Raw genomic sequence first — 18,435 nt, forward strand, 5'->3', positions numbered from 1 at the left:
ATTGAATGGTCTTTTGATAGTATCAAGATTCATGGCTTTATTATTGAATGGACAAGGAACAGGCAATTGTATTGCACAATGAAATCTCATGCTTTATGTTCTTTCATCATAATTCCTTTTGCAGTTTAGTCATGTAAAGGGGTCTTGGTATAAAAGATTATTGAAAGAGGGTACTGTCGTCAAAAACCAAAGCTCTACACAGTGTGAGAACCTAATTCCTAGAATTCAAGAAGTTTAATATATCCCAGAAACAGTAAAGAGATTTTATGTCTACCAACTAGATATACATTTTTCTCATTGCTTCAAGAGAAGTAAATTTATCCACCATGTGTGTTTGCCTCTTACCTGAGACTCCTATTCAAAAATCTACTTCAGAAATATTTCAGAATCCGTGTCCCCAGACAAATCAGTTGTGTTTCTTCATTTGTAAATGCATACACTCCCTTAGCATGCTCCAAAATGAATATTTGCTATGAATACCTCAACTGCCCTGGTGAGTGTCTTAACATCCTCTAGAGATAAACCATTATCCGCATTAGTGACGAAGGAGCCAGAGGAATTACAGGGACAGGCGAAATGGCTCTAAAGAGACACCTAACCACAAATCTTCAGCTGCCATTTCAATGCAAGCTGATCACTCTTCACCCTTCAGTGAAGGGTTCTGAAAGAGTAGGATCTCCACCTAGTGATTATTTTAGGAAGGTTATCTTTCAAAAAATATACCAAATGAAATGATCATAAATAGATTAATTCTAAGTGTAGAAACAAAAAAAAGTATAAATGACACAGTATTACACACAATACTTTATCATGTCCACTTAAATGAAAGGAGAAATTTTGTTTCTTTGTTCCAACAAAACTTCCATAATTAATGGCAGGAACGTTCCAGGTGTATAAATATGCAGTTGCATACATGTAAAACCTCTTTTCATACATTACCATGGAATAAAAATGAAGTTAAAAAGACAATTCCTCACAATTAGGGCCATGACATTGTCTCTAAACATAGTGAGGAGGATGGGGAAAGAGGGCAAAAGAGCCCAAAGATCATACTTTTAGAATTACAGTTTAGTTCAACATTGCAATTGTCAGGTTTACACGAAACAAACACTTCCTGATAGCATCTAACGATATACAGTGCCTGAATTTCACGAAGTGTCATTAAACTGCAATTGGCATCATATATTGTGGCCATGAGATCAAAATGACAAACATTTTGATCACTTGGACCTTCAGCATACAGCACACACGCTGTAAATGATGGTGGTGGATCATTGATGTTTTGGAGCAGTTTTGCAGCAGGTGGCTCAGGGACTCATGTGAAGATTGATTGAATGATGAAACTTTATGGACAGAAACACTCTACAAATGTCACCAACAATGTTAGACATTACAGAAAGAGTCTCTGCTGTTATTTTCTCCAGGGCTCACATCACCAAAGGGTGAAAGGGTGCTGATCATTTAGAACGCAGGGTTTTTTAGAAAAATAAATGCATTTTACAACCCTATATTTGGGCTCAAAATATAGCTTATTACATGTGTTATTCCTTTAAATATTTATTTTTTCTCATTTGCATGAAGTTGTATTTTATTATTAATTCTTGAGTGCACTATAGATGTTTAATGTGGTGGAAAGACATAAATGTCACAAGATATTTCAGGGATTAAAAAGAGGATCTATGATATTGGATGTATTAACTCTGGTGGAACCAATGTTTCTTCCAAACCATCTTCAAATTTCTATTACAGAAATATTATTCCATGAATCCAAAAAATGACTTTACCGGCATTAATTTCTACATCGAACATTGCTGTTTATGATATGCGATCAGACAAATATATAATAAAAGAACCAAGTCACTGTTGATAAATCTGACATTTTAATTATCTCTTTATGTTGAGTATTCCACTGATCAGTCCATAAATACATGACATATGTATGTTAACACAGTATTAATGTTCGTTCTCAGAGTCCACACAGAGTTCATGATTATGGATGTGAAATTTCTTCAGCCTCTCAGATAACAAATAATTCAATTCAGGCTGCTGATTCCTCAGTTTTAGGTGCTGCCTCGAGCTCGGCACTGTCTGCAGGCTGCTGCTGTTTAATGTACTGCTGGAGGAGAGCTGAGAGGTACGCAGGGTGCCGATGCAGCATTGAAACAGTGTGTGAAGTCATCAAGGTCAAGCCTCCAACCAGCTCACCATGGACCGTATGCATGGTCGGAAGCTTGGAGTAGTTAAGAATTCCTTCTCGTGAGAGTAGTGTGTTCTCAATACAAGCACCTGGAAAAACAATTTTTGTCACTTTGTCATGGATTCCAACATGGAAAGAATATTAAAGACAGTTGCATAGCCAGTTAATAAGGATGAAAAACTCACCTAAGAGTAACATCTGAGGACTACTCCTTAACACTTGTAACATTTCCTTCACTTTTGGTTCTTTGCTGACAAACAACACAGTTTGTCCAATGAACAAAGGCTGCATGTTGCTATATGGACTGCTGGGAAGAAAGGATCTCATTACCTAAAAAAGCAAGAAAACCAAAAAAGAAAGCATTTGTGAGGAACAATGAACAGTTCAATGCTCTACATCATGGAAGACAGTTTGCAGTTCACTGAAACCAGTCATTACCTGGTTGGGGAAAAATTTTATGGTGATGTCATGTTTTCTAAGCCTGTGCTTCAGCAGCAACATGTCCTCAGCATTGGTGGCATTGTTTTGGAGCACAGCAATCATCTTACTCTCACTAAAGACAGACTCCAGGTCTCTCTTTAACAGCCTCTCCAGGCCACTTTCCTAAAGGAAATTAAAAATCACAGAATAGCCAAACAATTCACATTCAGTAGTACACAGAACCAAATTGCATGTGTCTCTTTGAGATGCAAGGAGAGAGAAACCGAAGCAAGTCGAATGGAATATCCTCACTCTCTCAAGCGTCACATCAAAGCGACGGCAATTAATGATGACTGTGTTCAGTTGGATTACCTCACTGCGCTTCAGGGATCTGCCGTTATGTTGCTGGAGTTTGGTTAATAACAACATTCTTAATAAAGCCAAATCCACTGATAGCACGTGAAATGTCTGGGTTATTAAACAATGAATTAATAAACAATACATAAATTATCACATCTTTTGTGCAGCTTTGCATATCCAAACATGCAAGGATCAATTAATTACAATATTCATTGTAAGAATATTATTATTTAATTATATTTGACACAAAATTCCACCACATCATCAAAGGACTTTTTGTTTGAGATTGTGATAGATGTAAAGGAGGAGGGGAATTTATATGTGCGTCAGGTTTTTAGACGATAAACACTTGTGTATCCTCGCTCCTACCTCCTCTGGATACTTCCTCACTCCACATTACTTGCCTCCTTACGGTGCAATTAGAGAATTGATATGTCCTTCAAGATGGTTGACTGTGATCGATTTCCAGGTCACAGGGTGGAGGACGGAGGAGCAAGGAAACATCAGTTTGAGTATCAAGAAGCACCCTATGTTGGGTTCCACTTCTGTCAGCCAAGTACACAAATCTGAGGCTGCAATTGGCACAGGCTCACACAAACTGGACAGGGAACTTTGGGACTGTTAATACCAATCATCACTTGTATGCCACAGCCTATCTGAATGTTGTTGCTGACAATACATATCCCTTCATGGCCACAATTTACCCATGTTCTAAAGGCTACTTCCAGCATGATAATACACCATGTCACAAAGCAAAAGTCATCTCAATCTGGTTTCATGAACATGATATTGAGTTCAATCTCCTTCAGTGGCCTTCCCAGTCTCTGGATCTGAATCCAATAGAACACCTTTGGGACGTGGTAGAATGGGAGATTCACAGTATGAAAGTAAACCTGAAAAATCTGCAGGAATTGTGTGTTGCAATCATGTCAACATTGACCACAATCTCAAAGGAATCCATGCCATGAAGAATTGAGGTTTTTGGAGAGCAAAGGGAGGCCCTACCCAGTATTAGTATAGTGTTCCTAATAAAGAGCTCAGTGAGTGTACACTGACAGACAGAGAGAAATCACGGTGACAAATTTTTAAGAATATTACTTTTCTTGCCCATGCATTCAACTTATTTATACAGAAACATAACGTATAACCCTCAAATACAAAATCAGAGTCAATAATTACAAAAAACAACCTGTTATATCACTTCATTTTCCAGTTGGGATATAATGTATAATAGGACTGTTTATTATGGTAGTGAGATCATACAGTTGTAACCTGAGTGGAGACATTCCCTTACTACACAGTAAGTGAAAAGCAGTATGCCAGAGGGGTAATATGTCCGAATTCTCAGAAGGCGAGACACAGTAGGCGAGAAATACCCAGATGGCGTACTGCCCCCAGTGAGATTTTGCAGTATGCTGCCAATGGACACTTCGTGAGTCAAAAATCCCATAATGCAAAGGGACTGGTGCAAACAAGCTCAGAAAAAAAAATGGTGGAAGGCAGAGCATCGGCTCTTTTTAAGTATTAAACCTTGGTTAAACAGGACTTGTTTAACAATACCCAAATAAAATGCTAACTTGTTGAAGGTTTAAATAAAAATTAAAAAAAATTTAAAAAAGTTGTCACAGCATTTGAAACCTTTTTTTTGATCATCATGCATTAGCTGGCCAATCTAACGGCAACGAATTTACCTCAGCCTGTTAACACTGCCCTCGTTACATCACTAATTCCGATAACTGTCCTGATATGCATTTTGCCGTTAGTGCGGTTGCTTTAATTTGGTGGTCCCTTTACGAATTTAGTGTTTATAATGACGTCGAAGGTCACATGGCAATGCCTATATGGTGGATGTAGTATAACCAGCATTTTTTTCATACTACACACATACTGATTAGTACATACTGTTTCCATGGCCGTGCACAGTACGTACTGCCACAGTATGTTACTTCGGACGCAACCATAGTTGGCCAAGGTGGATGTGGAAGAACTCAAGGGGCCTTCACAGAGCCCTGACCTCAACCCCACTGAACACTTTTGGGTTCTAGCCTGACCTCACTAATGCTCTTGTGGGTGAATAAGCAAATCCACACAATCTAGTGGTTTTTATAACAGAAAATTGGGGGAATAAATCTGGAATTGAATGTTCAAAAAAGCAAACATGGCTGTGATAGACAGGTGTCCACAAACTTTCAACATATAGTGTAATTCATACATGGAAAATGCATTGTTATAATCACTTATAAAATAACATTTGATGTTTCTAAATATAAGAATAAATATAATGATGACCACTGGTGGTTCTGCCACAGCACTGAGCTCACTATTAAACCTTCCAATCTGGTTTAGTATCACCAACCTCTTTAGTCTTCTGCATGCGTGGTGTGAAAGCTCCAGGAGGAGCAGCGGGTTTAGGTGGAATGTATTCTGTAACAGCCATTAGCTTCTGCTTCAGAATGTGCATGGGCTTTCTGTGACGGGTTACGGCCTTGGAGCCATGACGCACACTCTTAACCAAAGGCAGACATCCTGTAAGGAAATAAAGGACATAGTTATTGTTATTAATCATGATGTACTGCAAAGATATTACATATACTTACATAAATACTTTTACAACACCCTTTGCCTTAACAATGTTGAACAAATCACACTGTTAAGAAGATGGAGCTGTAATTCGCTTTGGATAAAAGCGTCAGCCAAATGAGCAAATGTAAATACAGGCCAAAACACGATTTCAATTAGATTCCCCCAACCCCCCAAACTATGCAGGTAAATAACGTCATAGAAGGCGTCTCAATCCCAGAACTGGGGCATCATGCAGTGAACCATTGTGTGTTATTCCTTTAGAGCAGGAGAACTCCACACCTGTGCTGTGTATTCGGTCCCCATATACAGTACACTCCACCGCTGGTGCAGAAATCCATTTACACGGAGCTACTCGACTTTACTTTCTTTCTTCTTTTTTTTTCTTTTTTAAACTAACATACAGTTAAAAAGTATGTATTGACTACGAATTCGGTCAATTCAAAATATCATTCAATAATCAAGAAGGAAAAAAAATACCTGTTTTTATAACAATCCTGCCACACAAGGTCGCTGCCATCTTACACCGGATGTGACGTTGAAGTGATGCCGCATTTCATGCATTTCTGCAGAGGACTAATGATGTGTCGTTCATGAACGATTCCTTAATTTTGAACGAATCTTTAATATGACTCTGGATCAACGAGTTGTTTCAGAGAGTGATTCATTCATTTTTGACCGCGCATGCGCTGCAACATTCCCATAGATTCTGTACTGGACACAGAAATTATTACTTCACGTCTCTAATCGTTCGTTCTTCCGGTAACCGCCACATGGGCAATGCACCATGAAGTACCGGAAACGGGATGAACGAATAACTCGAACGGTGAATTAATCATTTCTGTTTCCGGGGAACAGACATGAAAAAAGCGAGAACGACTCGGTTCGGGAGGTGAACTAACAGACTACATAGCCTGAAGACCTAATGCTAAACTATTAATTAATCACTTACGTTTCTCATAATTCGGCCTTGGTTGCATTAGCCTATAGTTTATTTGACAGTTTATTAAGTACTAGATATGTTGGGGAATTTAACATGTAACATTTTAATTATATCCTGCTGAAATAAACGAAATGACTCAAAAAAAAAGATTCGTTCATTTTGTTGAACGAGATTCAAAGTTCCGAGTCAGTAAAATGATCCGAACTTAACATCACTATAGAGAACTAACTGAGATTCAAAACATTTGCTGCATACTTACCTACTACAGAGTAGGCGAAAAGCAGTATGTCAGAGGGTTGGTATCCGAATTCTAAGTATACGAGAAATACCCGGATTGAGTAGTGCTTCCGGTGAGATTTTGCAGTATGCAACTAACGGACACTCCGCGAGTCAAACAGCAAGTCGTTGCGTCACGGCCATGACAGCATGGTCTGTGACAGTCTGTTTGTTCAGCTGCAGCGTCCTGAAGTTTATCAGAAAAACTGGACTGATCCTCCCGCTTGCTTCCCATTTCTGCTCGAAATCGACGGATGACAACATACAAATGGATCTGAGTGACATGAGAAAGAAATATAAAAGCGACGAGGAGGTAATGTTCATGTCTTTAACACCTTTGAATCTAAACTCGTTCCTGCAGTCGCTCGAGACCTTCACGTCATGACCATCTCAATTAGTTAGAGTCGGTGAGATTTTACAATAACAGTACATGAATAATCATACACTAATACCCGAATTAATGCTTAGATCTAATGATGAGTTAAGGCGTGTACTAATCACTGACTCGTGCGTGAATAACGACACGTGTGTTAGGTAATGTGTTGATTAAGTGTAGGGATAAACTAAATCAAGCATGTTCTATGAGAAAGAAGATGAATCAAACGTGCATCATTTTAAATTATTTATTATCAAATGTAGAAATACCTGTTCTTCAAATCCCACAATGTAACTATTACTGTAACTGTTAATGTAAAGGAGCAATGTCCCACCCAGAGCACCGCTCCTTTCAGTGAATACTGTAACATTTATTCATTTAGCGGATTCTGTTATCTATTAACATTTAAAACCAATGTTATGTAAGATTATTTTACTGTTTTAGACTTTAGATGTCGCTGTGTTGGGCACGGTGGCTTAGTGATTAGCATCCTTGCCTCACACCGCCAGCGTTGGGGGTGCGATTCCTGCAGCTGCCGTGTGTGTGTGGACTTTGCATGTTGTCCCCGTGCTGCAGAGGTTTCCTCCGGGTATTTCGGTTTCCTCCCCCAGTCCAAATGCATTGTAGGCTGATTGACATGTCCAAAGTGTTCGTAGTGTATGAATGGGTGTGTGAATGTGTATGTGATTGTGCCCTGCGATGGATTGGCACCCTGTCCAGGGTGTACCCCGCCTTGTGCCCCATGCTCCCTGGGATAGACTCCAGGTTCCCCGTGACTCTGTTGGATAAGCGGTATAGAAAATGGATGGATGGATGTTGCCGTGTTTATTTTGACTGCTTTACTGCATCTAAATCAATCAGGTCTCCCGGTGATCTGTCCTACCTCCTTTCAGGCTCAAAATGCCCATCAGAATGTGCTACCACCTTAATAAATGAGGTCAAATCAGTGGTAGTGCATCCTGTCAGACTCAAAATACCCATCAGAATGTACTACCACCTTAATATGTGAGGTCAAATCAGGTGAATCGCATCCAACATTATGTGCAGGACTTCAGATATCGCGCTTCCAAGCTTGATTGCGTATTGCGCATGCGCACTTGTGTGGGTAGCACATTCTGTGAAGTAGCACATATTGTCAGAACACTGGCTTTAAATCGTTAGGAGCAGTCACCCATTTCTCTCTTGTGTGCCTGTTCATGTTTTGGGCCACTGCCCCTCAAAATGTCTGTGCACGGATTGAGATGAAATGATTGCAGTTCGTTATTAATGCGTCTTTCTACGTTCGATAATAAACACTTTGAAATTATGCACATTTAATTCATATTCTTTACTACAGAGCATGTTTGATTTAGTTTACTCCTACATGTACAACCTCAATCCGGACAGCAGAATATGTCACTCTCTTCAAAAAACAGCTAAAGACCCACCTCTTCCATGAACAGATAACTAACCCCTAAAATGCCAACCCCACATTATCATTAAAAAAAAAACAAAAAAACCTACTCTGGCACTTTGCTTTCTAGAACTCAATTAAAAGATCTTGTATGGTAGCACTACTTGTATTGTTCTCCGCTTGATGTATCTCTTTGCTTGTATTTCCTCATTTGTAAGTTGCTTTTGATAAAAGAGTCTGCTAAATGAATAAATGTAAATGTTAATTAATAGATTAATAATGTTAATTAATTAATAGATTAATTAATTATTAGATTAATAAATGTAAATGTTAATTAATAGATTAAATAACAAACATGCACTAACATGTACTTAAGGTGGTCGTTATTCAGGCATGAATTCATAAGACTCACGTCATAGTTAAGGTTAGCTGTTCATTAGTTTGTGATTAGTACACACCTTAACTCATCATTCAATACTATATTAGTAAGTATTTATTCAGGTATTAGTACATGATAATTCATGTACTGTTACTGTAAAGTGTTACCGACGTGTCTTGTGTAATATTTATTTATTGGCTTTAACATAGTACTTAGAGTTTTGTTATATTAAGGCAGTTGTAGATATCATGATCCAGCTGTCAAAAGATATTGTACTACTGTATGGAGCATGTGAAGGAATTCATGTGCATCATATCAGACAATATCACATATAAACCGATACAAGCTCTTTTTCTGTATAGACCCAGGCATATTCATTGCAGTTTTCCTTTAACCCCACAGGCTTTTGAAGAGGATCAGCTCATTTCCCTTGACCCTATTAAGCAGTTTGGCGAGTGGTTTGATCAAGCAACAAAGTGCCCTGAAATTGGTGAGGCCAACGCCATGTGCCTTTCAACAGCAACCAAGTGAGAATGTTATGCATCGCATTATATTTTTAAGAGGAGTTGTGCTTCACTTTAAAAACCTAAACAATAGGCTTGTGTGTGACTTATGCATGAGCTAAAATTAAAGTAAAAACAAATGGTTTACTCCAGCTTTTGTCATTTGTCCTGTGTAAAGGGACGGGAGGCCTTCTGCTCGAATGTTGCTGCTGAAAGGTTACAGTAATGAGGGCTTCCGCTTCTTCACAAACTACGAAAGCCGTAAAGGTAAAGAGCTGGTGAGTCTTTCCAAACAGTCTTTCTCAACTGTTTTTTGATAGTTATCCTTATCCTTAAGTTGATCCTTATAGTTTGTTTCAGAGTCAAAGTACACCCAAAATTTACATGGTCCATTTTAATCCATTCTTGTAGGAGACAAATCCCCATGCCTGTCTTGTCTTTTACTGGGAACCACTGAATAGGCAGGTGAGTGTATACACACTTATTCACTTAACATGCTGCAGAATTATTGCCACAAAGAGGATGGACAAAATGATTGTACAAAATAAACACTGCAGACAATTCAAATTATATTATATGGCCGAAAATACGTGGACATCACGTGAACTGATATCCAGATTTAGTCCCTCTTTCTCGTTAGCGGGATGATCCACGACTGTTTTTTTTTGTTTTGTGATAGTTGTTCACAAGGCCCTTGTTTGTCTTGAGCAGTTAAACTGCCCATTGTTCTTCAGAAAAATCCTCTAGGCCCTGCTCATTCTTTGGTTTTCCTGCATATTTTGCATATTTGACCCCTTTCCAACAGACTATATGATGTAGAGATCCATCTTTTCCCACTGAGGACAACTGAGGGACTCGTACACAACTATTACATAAGGTGCAAATATTCACTGATGCACCAGAAGGCAACAAGATACATTAAGAGCTAGGGGGGTGTAAACCTTTGAGAAGGATGATCAGTATAAATTGTTATTATTTTGTGTAAAGATCTTTTTTTTTTTTTCATTTAGTACTGCCCTTCAGATAATACATAGTATATTTTCATGTTTCCCAGAAGACAAAATAATAACAATAAAAAAAGCATGCCATTTTTATGATCCCTCTTATTATTCTTTTTTTATTATTATTATTAACATCTTGCCGATTCTGCAAGGTGTATGTAAAAGTATGACCTCAACTGTACAAATGCAGTTTAAAATACTTTCTACATATGTACAATAAAGGGAACCCATATGATTCCATTTAAATGAACAGAGTATGTTCCATGAAAGTTGGCAATAATTATAGGGTCTGGGTTGTAGGGTAGTTTATTTATTTACAAATGTAAATTTATGTAAAATTGTGTCCCCATAGGTTCGGATTGAAGGTACTGTAGAGCGAATCACACGTCAGAAATCTGCTGAGTATTTTCACTCGAGACCCAAGTGCAGTCAGATTGGTGCAGTTGTGAGCAAGCAGAGCAGTGTGATACCCAACAGAGGGGTGAGCAAACAGTTTTTAGCCTCATTTCTGTACCAAGCTGTACCATTTAATGGTTGAACGAGAAAGAAAATCCTGTCTTAATGGCCTGATTTTCTACTCAGTACCTAAGAGAGAAGAATGCGGAGTTGGAAGAGAAATACAAGGACTCGGAGGTCCCCATACCGGATTACTGGTATGTGTCAAAGAACCGAGTAGCTTTAGGTTGCTTTAGTCAACAGCCTACATGGGAGCTCCATTTGGTTATTATATTGGGAATAATGCTGAATACTTCCTTTCACAGTAGTTACTCTGACATTGTCTGATTCATGGTTATTTTATGTCATAACTGTCCAGTGTTTGTTACAGTTAGTTTGTTCTTCTTTGTGTAGGGGAGGCTACATTGTCAAGCCACATCAGATTGAGTTCTGGCAAGGTCAAAGCAACAGACTGCATGATCGTATTGTTTTCACAAGAATCAAGGAGGGCGAGACTGAACTTCAAGAGATGCAGCATCAGGCCGAGGGAGGTTGGGTGTACCACCGGTTGGCACCCTAACAGGAAACCCTTATCAGAGTCATCATTCTATACTAACTACAGTATATTAGGAAGTTAACCGAAACACAGATGCTTTTTGTTTAGGTAAGATTCAGGATATGCCAAGTTGTAGTTTTATCTGTTTTTAGACAAAATGTTTTTGTACCATAAAATGAATAATTATTTTAGTCTGTAATGTTTGAGTCTCTTCAATAGGTTAGTATCGCTTAGTATTGCAAAGGGCAATATGGTGATAATGATGCACTCTGACACCCTAATTAGGTGATATTGTCTTTAATGTAGATAATCGCATCATTTAGTTTAAAATACAATATACAATTGTGCTTTTATTATTTGTTAGTCACAACTCTAATAGCAAAGGAATAATGGTCCAGTGATAGTGCATGCTTCATCTGGCCCACTAGGAATAATGGTGATGAATTTATTTGTATCTGGCTGCCAGATCACAGTGATAGCTGGAAAAGGCTGCATGTTTACAGCTGGGTCACTTTCAGCCCTAAACTGAAATGCAGCACAAGCAGTGGTGCATTTCGTCCATATTCCAAAAGCATATTTGGACCAGATTTCTTTGCTATTACAGCAGTGTTATCCCTAAACCTGTAGAAACCACTTTTCTACATTACTGGCATTAGATAGTATGTAAATGATTTTTAGCTGGTAAGGGATCTCGACTGGTTCTGCAAGAAAATTTCTGAATGAACAAGAAAGCATTACCAACCATTTTATCCATGAACATTCACGTTGTTTTACTGTAGTGTAGGAAGTTCCTCTAATGATATACAGATGCTGACAAATTAATGGGGAAAAAAAATCTACAAGTCTCTGGAACTGTACTGAAGTGATGAACATCATTCCTTTTAAATTATATTCCCTCATAGGTATTCAGGCCATAACATATAATTTACATCATTTTTGTATGCATCAAAGCATTTGGAAGATCCCATCAGGATAGAGATGTTTCATCACAGGACAAAGATGATGAGTCAGAATAATCCAAACCCAAAGATCCCAAAATTTGTTTGTGGATTTAAAAGAAATGTGTTACTCAGTAGTTGGTAGACCAGTAGATGGCAGTGTTGGAGCAAATGATACAGAAGTTGGTCCCTATGCACACTGTTTTACAGTTGGAACAGAGAACCATCTTGATCTTTTGTCAGTCAGTTGATTTTATTATGCTCATTTGATGAAACAGTAGGCAAACTATAGGCAACACGTACCAAAGTAGATATGTTGTATTTAAACACGTGTAGAGTATCTGCCCTTTGTGAATGTCCTGGTGAAGTAAAACATTGAAAATGGCCATACTGCTGTCTTTGCTTAAACATCCAGTACCATTGCATAAATCAATACACAGTTAGAAGGTTTTTTTTCAACAAGCAATCCTATGAGTATGCTAAAATGGACATAAAACAGGTCTGATTAAGTATTACACATATTACAATGAATAATTAAACTCTAAATTAGTTTTCTATAATAATAGTCACATAGTACGTCTCTTTACACTGAGCAAATATCCCATGCTGATATCAGAACACCTCTTCAGAAGACCTCTTTCATGGTATTTGTAAAACGTGTGTGCAGGTTTGGGTGTATGAGTGGGTGGGTGTACCGCGTATGAATGAGAAGCATCTCCTTTTTAAGTATGTGTGCTATTTGTCTACAGCAAAGTTCTCGTCAGTCCTGTCATGTTCACTGAAAATACTTGAATTGTCAGCCAAAGTGGATCGAACCTTCTTTTTCTCTTTGAAACGGCCAGAGTGAGAGACTTTGACATGACGGCTTTTGGCGGCAGACTTGTCCACAATCTTTTCCAGCCTGGCGTCTAGGTGACTGCCAGCGTTATCTGTGCTTTGAGGAGGGCTGGACAGCTCTTTATTGCCAGTGTTGCTTCCGTACTCAGTTGGGATTTCATAAAGGACCTTGGACTTAGAAGAATTCTTCTTCAAGAAGGTCAGTTTCCACCAGGCCGGGTCAGCCATGGCTCATACAAGACAAAACTTTGGACCTGCAACAAAGGTGAATTATGTTGATGTTATGTTGAGTTACGGCTCACTCCACAATCAGACTGTACAGCTGCTCCCCTTTGTGCAGGGAGGGGTTCCTTAAAACCTAAATGCTGCTCACTGTTACGTGAATAATTTTCTTTTGCACATGTACAGTTTAAAGAATATTTCTATTTTTATTGTATTTGCACTTCTGTTTTTACACTTTATTTTTATTTTATTTGCACTTTAATTACACTCTTAAGTCAGTAATCTTTTTAAGTCACTAATCTTATCTATCTTATTCCGGGAACGGTAATACACCCTGGATGGGATACCAGTCAATCAAGGCACCATTCACACACACACATTTACTCACTCTTTCAAATTTTGTGCCAATTTAGAGTTGCCAGTTAAACTACTGGTATGTTTTTGGGAGGTGGGAGGAAACTAGAGAACCCAGAGGAAACCCACTCATGCAGGGAGAATGTTGAATTCATTCTAATTTATGTAGACTTATATTTTAATCCAGTGTGAATGAACATTTCCTAATATAGGTTTATTTATTTACCATTTAAACAACCATCAGTTGATACCTACGGTATGTTAATTAACATTGTTTAGTAATCCTGAAGTTTACGGTCTTTCAGTGTTAACTAATGTAGTAAATAATGTTAGTTTACTGTACCTCACTTTAAACTATTAACTGTTAACTCCTTCATTGGTCCCAAAGGTTTTGCATTTGAAATACTTATGTAAGTTCATTTACACTTCTTACAGTCCCCATTTTTCCTTTAACTGGTTTAAATGTTATGTGCTGATGCAATTTATTGCACTACAAATTAGTATGTTATTTTCTTGAAAACGTAATATCTCAAAATAAATTGCGTCCTTTGTTTTTTTTTTTAATTAAGATTATTTTAATCATATAGTACAATCTTAACATTCTTTAGACAATAAACGCATGTAGTTTATGAATTTCTTTTTATTTAAACACAAAATTTTATGGTCACTTTAGTCAAGTACCAAGGAGTGCTAGCAAGATATAGCAAACTCTTGCCACTGTCAATGATTACATGAAGGAAGACCTCTGATTCTAGTGCTGTTCAATTAATGAACAGTACCACTGGATCCTTTCTCTTCCTTGAGATCTAAGTTGTGCCAACACACACACTCACAAACTGTTTTGCATACTGAATTGTTTCTGTGTGCGGCAGGACTGCATGTAATACTATAGTATTACACATATACATAGAGACCATATACATGCTTACATGTGTGGGTAAGCATGTCCCATCGGTATGTAATTAAGAAGGACTCCAAAATGGCATTGATGGCAAAGGTTTGATAATGGAACAGTTTGCTTCTCACACACAGCCAGCAACAAGGACAACTTTCTCTTAGATAAGGTCACATGCTTCCCACTGTTAAATTTGTAATCAGTTTGATCTTTTGTCTGATAGGAGTTACAAGTTTAATTGTGCAGCATTTTCTTCTATAGTATTTCAGCCCGTTAGGAAGGAGTGAACTGTTATGAGCTTGCTATGGCAAATGCACCAATGATAGATCTGGTTCACTTTAAAGTTGGACTGCATATTAATTAAGATGGGATCTAAGATTATGCATCTAAATCCAAAGTATTTTTGTCCTTTGAATATTGGGCATCTGTTTGCTGAGTTAAAATGTCTAACAAATGCCAAATATGGACAGGTCCAAGGGAATATTCGACAATCAGATAAAGTAAAGGAGCCAAGTATATGCGAATGAGATCTGACACTTACATAAATGTCACTTTCATTTACAGAAAGCAGCTTTTTTTAAGGACAGTTGTCGGTCCTTAACGGCACTTATTTCTAGCACACTAATCTTCACATCTCTTGGATGGTGTCTTCTTTCACTTAAAGAAGTCACTGGTTTCATGTTCCAAGAAGTACACAATAATCCAGCTAAGAACAGTAGCAATGAGAAAGAGTAAAGATAAAATAAAGAGTCTTCATGTACTTTGGTCATATTCTGTAGAACCATCTAGAATTATGACCAGCAATATAAGACCATATTGTATCTAACTACCATTTAACACTACTTCTAAATTTCCATATCACATCATCAATTGCTTAAGTTATTTTGTTTCATTCTCTGTCTGAGCAGATTCACAGATTACAAAGCATGTATATCATGCACTGTCTAAACCTTGACAATCAATAACCAAGTTCAAAGCCTTTTGCTGAAACAATGTTTGAACAAGGAAATAGTTAGCAGAAAGACAGCCAGGCCCAGTAAAGTAAGCCATAGTCACAGGAGTATTATGTTTGCTCACTGAACTGGGCTTTTATAATATCTCTCTCACCTGGGATAGGTGTGGATATTGTCTTGGTTACTGTGGGGTTTAGGAGGCCTAATCAGTTTCTATTTCTCTGACTAAGCTCTTTCACTGCTTTAAGAGCAAGGCAGTTATCCATATCGACTTTACCCCGATGGCTATTGTCCCAATCTTATCCTTTTTATTTGACTCAAAATGATGATACCATCTATCTAATATAAATTTTAATAAAAGTTTTAGGTTCATGCCGAGTGCACGATTGCTATCTGACATTGAGCAATAAAGCGCCTCTATTCAAAATAATCACTTCTAATTAAAAGGAGAGAGAGCACTAAGCAGTAAAAATTGCTGCATATACCAGCTACTTAAAAGCCCCGTGAGTGTCCTTAAAATTAAAATACTCCTACATACACACATGCAACAGCTTATCTTGCATGATTCTGATGTACTGTATGTAGAAGAACATGTAATGGCCTACAAATTACCGATCAAGCATTTTCAAAGGATTTGTACTCAAGTATCATTTTAAAATTGAATTACCTGATTCAAAGATAGCTGTGTTTCAGATGAACAGATTTTCACATTAAGTCAGAAGTATGTAATAATCTACCAGCTGTTTTCATCCATCCTCCTGTGTATGTTTCTTCTGTCAATGACTCCGAAGCGTTGTCACTTTTTGAACCTTGAACCTTCCTTAATAAATCTCTGGTTGTTTTCATTTGGCACCAAGGAGTTGCCTTCCCCACTGTCTCCCTATGCACCCATACACAGACATACACACTGAGAGAACTGCTTATAGAGCCTCCCACAAGTGTCTCAGTTCAAGCTGAAACTTAGGGACAACCCTTTGGAAGTGTGTAAATGTTACAGCCATGTGAGTGAAAAGGGGGAGGGTTCAATCCACCAAACTGAACCAATCCTATAGGAGTGTGATGTTGACTTCTAATGTGCATAGTATATACAAAGGGCCCCTCAACATTCTGGATGAAGACAATAAACTCTTATTATAATAAGTGGTCATTCTGATATAATAATGGTTTTGAAAAAAACAAAAAAAACAAATGCCTTTCGTTCACTGTGATAACTGAAAGTAAAGCTTATTCAATCCCTCTCACCAATCACTTAATACATAAAAGACATAAAAGATAAAAGAGCATTGAATTTCTTTGAACATGATTTTCCACTCTAGTCTGTTTGTACAGTACAGTGTACTGTTTAGTGTGCTGACTTTGGGATCCTGCAAATCTCACATCTCAAAACACACAAAACAATGCTGATTTTAAAGGAACTTCAAAGCAGTGTACTACCTCTTAGATTTTTCCTAATAATCCATTAAACCACTGTCCTGTTTTATTGCTCCCAATTGACCAGGCAGTGAGAATCATCTGGGTACCTTCTTGTTCTCATATATATATATACACACACACACACACACACACACACACACACACACTTTAGAATTTTCTATATTTCTGCATAAATATGACATAGAACGTCATCAGATTTTGACACAAGTTCTAAACGTAAATAAAGAACCCGATTAAACCAATGAGGCAAAATATTATACTTAATCATTAACTTACTAAGGGAAATGATCCTTAGATATTACATATCTGTGAGTGGCAAAAGTATGTGAACCTTTGCTTTCAGTATCTGGTGTGACCCGCTTGTGCAGCAATAACTGCAACTAAACGTTTCTGATAAGTGTTGATCAGTCCTGCACATCAGCTTAGAGGAATTTTAGCCCAATCATCAGTACAGAACAGCTTCAACTCTTGAATGAATTTGGGTTTCTCACATGAACTGCTTGATTAAGGTTTTTCCATAACATTTCATTTGGATTAAGGTCAGGACTTTGACTTGGCCATTCTAAAACATTAATTTTATTCTTCTTTAATCATTATTTGGTAGAACAACTAGTGTGCTTAGGGTCATTGTCTTGCTGCATGACCCACTTTCTCTTCAGATTCAGTTCATTGACAGATGTCCTGACATTTCCATTCATTCACTGTTCCATCAATGATGTAAAGTCGTCCTGGCCCTGATTCAGCAAAACAGGCCTAAACCATGATACTACCATAACCATGTTTCACAGACGGGATAAGGTTCTTATGCTGGAATGCAGTGTTTTGCTTTCTCCAAACATAATGCTTCTCATTTAAACCAAAAAGTACTATTTTGATTTAATCTTTCCACAGAACATTTTTCCTTCTGGCTTGTCTATGTGATCTGTAGCAAACTGCAGACAGGCAGCAATGGTTTTTTTTGCAGAGCAGTGGCTTTCACTTCGCAACCCTGCCATGAATGCCATTGTTGTTCAGTGTTCTCCTGATGGTGGACTCATGAACATTAACATTGCCCAATGTGAGAGAGGCCTGTAGTTGCTTAGAAGTTACCCTGGGTTCCTTTGTGACCTTGCAGTCTATTACACGCCTTGCTCTTAGAGTGATCTTTGTTGGTCAACCACTCCTTGGAGGGTAACAGTGGTCTTGAACAATGGACAAAACATTTTTAGAGATGGTTTTGTAACCTTTTCCAGCCTGATGAGCATCATCAACTCTTTTTCTGAGGTCCTCAGAAATCTCCTTTGTTTGTGCCATGATATACTTCCACAGACGTGTGTTGTAAAGATCAGACTTTGATAGATCCTTGTTCTTTAAATAAACAGGGCTCTCACTCACACCTGATTG

The 18,435-nt window shown here is 37.9% G+C and overlaps 3 protein-coding genes across 5 annotated transcripts; 1 reads left to right on the forward strand and 2 right to left on the reverse strand.

The window, feature by feature from the left end:
• Positions 1 to 1,861: 1,861 nt before the first annotated feature.
• On the reverse strand, positions 1,862 to 6,888 carry mrpl10 (mitochondrial ribosomal protein L10). 3 transcript variants are annotated; one of them, XM_053684822.1, is made up of 5 exons: positions 6,760 to 6,888; positions 5,334 to 5,503; positions 2,636 to 2,800; positions 2,383 to 2,527; positions 1,862 to 2,286 (listed from the first exon to the last, which is right to left on the reverse strand). In XM_053684822.1, the coding sequence occupies exons 2-5, from the start codon at positions 5,436 to 5,438 to the stop codon at positions 2,039 to 2,041; spliced, it is 663 nt and encodes a 220-aa protein (XP_053540797.1). In that variant the 5' UTR covers positions 5,439 to 5,503; positions 6,760 to 6,888; the 3' UTR covers positions 1,862 to 2,038.
• Positions 6,889 to 6,908: 20 nt separating this feature from the next.
• On the forward strand, positions 6,909 to 12,743 carry pnpo (pyridoxamine 5'-phosphate oxidase). Its single transcript, XM_017483087.3, has 7 exons — positions 6,909 to 7,089; positions 9,327 to 9,451; positions 9,606 to 9,705; positions 9,839 to 9,892; positions 10,781 to 10,909; positions 11,011 to 11,081; positions 11,278 to 12,743. Exons 1-7 carry the CDS (start codon positions 6,919 to 6,921, stop codon positions 11,441 to 11,443), a joined length of 816 nt encoding a protein of 271 aa, XP_017338576.1. The 5' UTR covers positions 6,909 to 6,918; the 3' UTR covers positions 11,444 to 12,743.
• On the reverse strand, positions 12,592 to 16,508 carry prr15lb (proline rich 15 like b). The gene is given in 2 exon segments (NM_001200816.1): positions 12,592 to 13,448; positions 16,286 to 16,508. A coding segment is annotated over 1 exon segment (330 nt). The 5' UTR covers positions 13,423 to 13,448; positions 16,286 to 16,508; the 3' UTR covers positions 12,592 to 13,092.
• Between the last annotated feature and the right edge of the window lie 1,927 nt (positions 16,509 to 18,435).

This window comes from Ictalurus punctatus, chromosome 13 (assembly GCF_001660625.3).
Source record: "Ictalurus punctatus breed USDA103 chromosome 13, Coco_2.0, whole genome shotgun sequence".
NCBI lineage: Eukaryota > Metazoa > Chordata > Actinopteri > Siluriformes > Ictaluridae > Ictalurus > Ictalurus punctatus.

Excerpts from the sequence above, each read along its gene's own strand:
- pnpo (XM_017483087.3), top strand. The coding sequence starts at position 6,919 with ATGACAGCATGGTCTGTGACAGTCTGTTTGTTCAGCTGCAGCGTCCTG. Across the intron at positions 9,706-9,838 it reads GCCGTAAAGGTAAAGAGCTG|GAGACAAATCCCCATGCCTG; the intron begins GTGAGTCTTTCC and ends CCATTCTTGTAG. Across the intron at positions 11,082-11,277 it reads GTCCCCATACCGGATTACTG|GGGAGGCTACATTGTCAAGC; the intron begins GTATGTGTCAAA and ends TTCTTTGTGTAG.
- mrpl10 (XM_053684822.1), bottom strand. The coding sequence starts at position 5,438 with ATGCACATTCTGAAGCAGAAGCTAATGGCTGTTACAGAATACATTCCA. Across the intron at positions 2,801-5,333 it reads GCATGCAGAAGACTAAAGAG|GAAAGTGGCCTGGAGAGGCT; the intron begins GTTGGTGATACT and ends AATTTCCTTTAG. Across the intron at positions 2,528-2,635 it reads TAAAATTTTTCCCCAACCAG|GTAATGAGATCCTTTCTTCC; the intron begins GTAATGACTGGT and ends TTGCTTTTTTAG.